At 41.1% G+C, this 4687-nt stretch overlaps 1 protein-coding gene across 1 annotated transcript; it reads left to right on the plus strand.

The window, feature by feature from the left end:
- The first annotated feature begins 390 nt into the window (after window positions 1-390).
- Window positions 391-3916, plus strand: LOC102310938 (GTPase IMAP family member 9). The gene is made up of 2 exons (XM_042228237.1): window positions 391-508; window positions 3201-3916. The coding sequence occupies exons 1-2, from the start codon at window positions 391-393 to the stop codon at window positions 3914-3916; spliced, it is 834 nt and encodes a 277-aa protein (XP_042084171.1).
- Window positions 3917-4687: the final 771 nt, after the last annotated feature.

Raw genomic sequence — 4687 nt, forward strand, 5'->3', positions numbered from 1 at the left:
ATGAGTTTTTTGGGTTCATTGAGAACATGGTTGTTGTTCAATAATAAAATTATTCCTCAAAAATACAACTTGCCTAATAATTCTGCACTCCCTGTCGATAAATCTAGATAATGAGGCATGAGATATAGGGACATAAAACTAAAGATAAAGCACGAGAAATAAGGTCTTGCAAACAGGAACCAACTAACCATGTGGAGTTTGTGTTGGACTCCGTTAGGCTGGGATCAGCTCGTCTCGTGACATCAGTAATTAGCAGACTCTGTTATTAAGCTAACATGTTGTTGGATTTTTACTCAGCATAACTGCAATGGATTTCTTTCCCATGTTCATTGCAGCTGCACAGTTTACCCATAACAGTTTGTCCTGAGAGGGAGGTGTGAAGTTCAAAAGATGGCAGACTTGCCACCAGACAGGCTCAGCATGGAACCACCTTTTAGCAATGTTGGCATTGACGTGTTTGGGCCCTGGTCTGTGTCAGACGGTCGCATGAGAGGAGGCCACGCTGATAGTAAGAGGTGGGCTGTCCTCTTCACCTGTCTGTGTGTCAGAGCCATACACATTGAGGTAACTGAGTCATTGGTTTCCTCCAGTTTCATAAACGCATTCTGAAGGTTTATGGCGATTCGAGGGCATTTGCAAAACATATGCTCTAATTTCACCAGAGCTTGCAAAGATATGGGGATTCCCTCAAATCTTGATGGGAAAGCCATGGAGAGGTTTCTGTCAGAACATGGATGTATGTGGACCTTCAACACACCACATTCCTCTCATATGGGAGGAGCATGGGAAAGGATGATCGGCATCACACGTCGTATCCTGGACTCGATGCTTCTTCAATTGGGCTCCTCCAAACTCACACATGAGGTACTCACAACATTCATAGCTGAGGTTTCAGCCATAGTGAACAGTCGACCACTTGTGCCTGTGTCAAACGATCCTACAGATCCTTTCATTCTTACACCTGCTTCATTGCTTCAAGAAGCCAGAAAGTAGGTCCATGCCCAGTACCAGAAGGAGATTTTGGTCATAAAGACCTACTGAAGCAACAGTGGCACAGGGTCCAAAGTTTGTCTAACACATTTTGGGACAGGTGGCGGAAACAGTATCTGTCAACGCTACAGTGTCAAACAAAGTGGACATCTGACCGGCCAAACCTTAAGCAAGGAAGTGTGGTGCTTCTTAAGGACAGTCAGTGCAGTAGGAACGAATGGCCCTTAGGAATTATCGTTGATGTGTATCCCAGTAAAGACGGAAGGGTGCGCAAAGTGCAAGTAAAGGTCATCAAGAAAGAGGAACCAAAGCTTTACGTCCGACCTGTGAATGAGATGATCTTGCTCATTCCTCCAGATGACTGAAATGTGTTAGACCTTGTCATATTAGTAGGTGAAACCCGCTGGGTTTCAGACGGGGAGTGTTCTGTTACCATGTAACTGTGTTCTGTTTAAATAGATTTTCCCTGAGAAAGTTGCTCTTTAGTGCCTCCTTCTGGCATGACCTGGTGTAACGTGCGCAAAGCTGTCTCTGTTCTATGATGTCATCAGAAAGTGCATGCTATTGTTTGGGGAAAAGACTTCTGTTCTCTGCTGTAGTAACAATTGTCTCCCTTAAGATGGTCTTTAAGGGCGTTGTCGGTATGAAATTCTGTTCCATCCTTACTAATGAACAAAATCTACTTGAAATGCGATTGCAGTGTTTGTTTAGAAATGTTTGTAAAGAGAGGATTCGCTAACGCTTTTGGCGAAACAAGTCATTTGTACTGTTATTGTGTATTTGTCCTTGTCTTTGATTTCTAAGAGCATTTCATGTTGTTTTCTCAGTTTTATTCTACTTCAACTGGCCTAAGTAAAGCGAGTGAAGTCAAACCCTCGTGTCTGCGTGGTCATTTTGAAGAGGAGTTGAGTCTGAATGTCGACTCTAGCAAGGCGTTAGAGGCAGAGGACATTACAGTATGTGTTCAGGCTACACTTCTCGTTATTATCCACGTTTCCAAATTAAGAAGACACCTAACAGTCACAAAATATTATCTAATTAAATTTAGTTGTAAAGATCATAGTTAGTTATAGAGTGAAAAAGACAGAGTGTGGCTGCACAGTGATGATTGTTTTAGTAATACATGAAAAAACAAGCCTGGTAATTCATTACTCATAATTTTTGTTCTATCTATACAGAATAATATGTATAATTTTATTTCATAACAATGTGAAATAAGTGAGAGTTACTACTATAAGTACGAGTTAATATGTTTATATTAGTTTATATACATTTCCATATATCCACTTATCTCTCAGTCTGCTCCTCAGTCCCAGTTCTGAAAAACAGACCAAAGATATTAGAAGGTACATTTGAGATTAAAGAGGTTATTCTTCCAAAAATGAGATGGCACAAGAGAGAACAACGTAACCAATGTAAACAGAACAATTACGAAAATCCATAAAATAAGTGAGTAAAACAGAGTAACTGAACATGTTTACATTTGTGTAGAGATGATTTTGGTCAGTTTTATGCCACTTACTGTGATATGCACATGAAAATAAATAGAAACTTTTTTATTTGCTTTATCCATTGAAAGATCTGCTTAATTCACAAAGCTTTCCACATTTTTTCACGTTACAGCCTTTTGATTTTTCGTCTTTAAATTCTCGTACAACACCTCATAATGACAAAGTGACAAAAGTTTGTTTGAAATCATGTGTTTGATTGTCTTCACCTGTATCCAATCACTCTATAAGACAATGAACACACAAGCATGGTGCTCAGAGCATCAGACTACCACACATCAGCTGCTGATGGTGCGTAACTGTGGATTATCTTCTTCGTATATGGATGCCAAGTGTCTCCTCTGCTAAAGGAGGCAACAAAGGAAGCACCAAGGAACCTTTCTTTAGTGTTCATCCTACCAGCTGTGATTATGGCTGCTGCACAGACATGTTCAGGTCACGTCGGTCAATTCAGAGCCTTCTCTTAATGTTTGTCTGATCCGCCGTCTTGCACTCTGTGGTTTCCCACTCTGCATTTTTGGGAATCTTGTTTTGTGTCTCTGCTGAAAGGATTTTGTGTTTCCTTGTTAATAAACGCTGATTGTTCATTCCTCCTGCCTTCATGTTTTATATTTCCTTCCTCGCAGCTGCTTTATGATTTATGTCAGTGCTGTAAGAGATGGTGACTGGGACAGTTCTCACATACTAATATTCTTCCAACAGATGACCTGAGGATCGTGCTGTTTGGGAAGACCAGGGTTGGTAAAAGTACTCTAGGAAACATCATCATGGGGAACACAGAGACTTTCACCTCAAAGGATTCGTCCAAAGGTCGCACACAGAAATCCCACAGCACTGTGGAAGGTCAAAAAGTGGCTGTTGTTGATACTCCAGGTCTGTTTAAACCTGGAAAACATGAAGATGAGCTGGTGAACGAGATCAAGCGATCCATTGATCTTGCCAGTCCTGGTCCTCATGTGTTCCTGCTGGTGCTGAGGCTCGGTATGATCACCTCTGAAGAATTAGAGGTACTGGAGGTTTTTGAACGCACCTTTGGCAGACGTGCATTGGCCTACACAACAGTGGTGTTCACCCATAGAAATGAAGATGAAGACTATGAAGCTAACATACAGGAGGCTATGATCGAGAGTAAGGATTTCAGAGAACTCATTGAGCAGTGCCAGTGGAGATATTTTGCTTTTAACATTGAAGACAAAAGTCCTGCTCAGGTCACCGAGCTGCTGAAGAAGATAAACCGATGGGAAAAGATTACTTCTACACTCCTGACAAGCTCCAAGAGGCTGGAAAACCGGACGAGCAGGACGAAAAACCAAAAACAGCAGAAACAACAGGCAGGCGTGCGCTTCTGGAAAGGACTGGATTGGTGGGAATCATTTTGGGATCTGTGGGGGGATATTTACTTGGAGGTGGTGAGCTGACGTCTACATCGGGAGCTTTACTGGGAGCTTTAGGGGGTTCAGTACTGTTGATGGGAACAACAGCTTTAGCGATGAAGGCCAAAACGCTCACTGAGAAATGCTGCAAAAAGTGAGTTTTTAATTGATTTAGCTTTTTGTAAAATGTTTCAAAAACAGATTCAAACCTTTAAAAATGAAAGAAATGGCCACGATGGCTCGTTACCGTGACGATTTGACCTGGGCTGTATTTTCATCTAATACCAGTTTGTACCACATGATGCAGCAGTGAGTCGGTGTAATGTTCATGCAACCAGGTCTCTTTTTCTTTTTTTACCTTTTCATATTGTAAGGGATATTTGTGCTTTAAGCAACAGGACTAGATGTTACAATCCCTGAACATGCATTGCTTCAAATGTAGAAAGTCTTGAGCAATGACTGTTATCATCGTTTAGTGCCTCAACCTCACAAGATGTTTCTGTCTTTTATCACAAGCTAAGGGACATCTGTACAGTTTGTATTCTGGTTGCTGATTGGTTGAGCGCTCTAAACTCTTTAAAAACATCTAACTTTCAGTGGTTTGCAGAGTAGTTTACAGTAAAATAATCACCAGTGAATTAGCAGTTGTTGGTGGAGGGGAGAGCCACAAGATTACTGGGTACCTCCAGATACTTTACTGGGAAACAAACCTGAAACAGAACATCATCCTCCATAATTGCTCTTTAAAAAAGAAAAATCATAGAAGCCAAACATCTGTTAGTGTCAGCTTTCAAATTTGCACATTGCATTTATTAT

This window comes from Haplochromis burtoni, unplaced genomic scaffold (genome assembly GCF_018398535.1).
Source record: "Haplochromis burtoni strain Fernald_Lab_line unplaced genomic scaffold, NCSU_Asbu1 Contig_313, whole genome shotgun sequence".
NCBI classification, from domain to species: Eukaryota; Metazoa; Chordata; class Actinopteri; order Cichliformes; family Cichlidae; genus Haplochromis; species Haplochromis burtoni.

Excerpts from the sequence above, each read along its gene's own strand:
- LOC102310938 (XM_042228237.1), top strand. The coding sequence starts at position 391 with ATGGCAGACTTGCCACCAGACAGGCTCAGCATGGAACCACCTTTTAGC. Across the intron at positions 509-3,200 it reads GAGAGGAGGCCACGCTGATA|ATGACCTGAGGATCGTGCTG; the intron begins GTAAGAGGTGGG and ends TTCTTCCAACAG.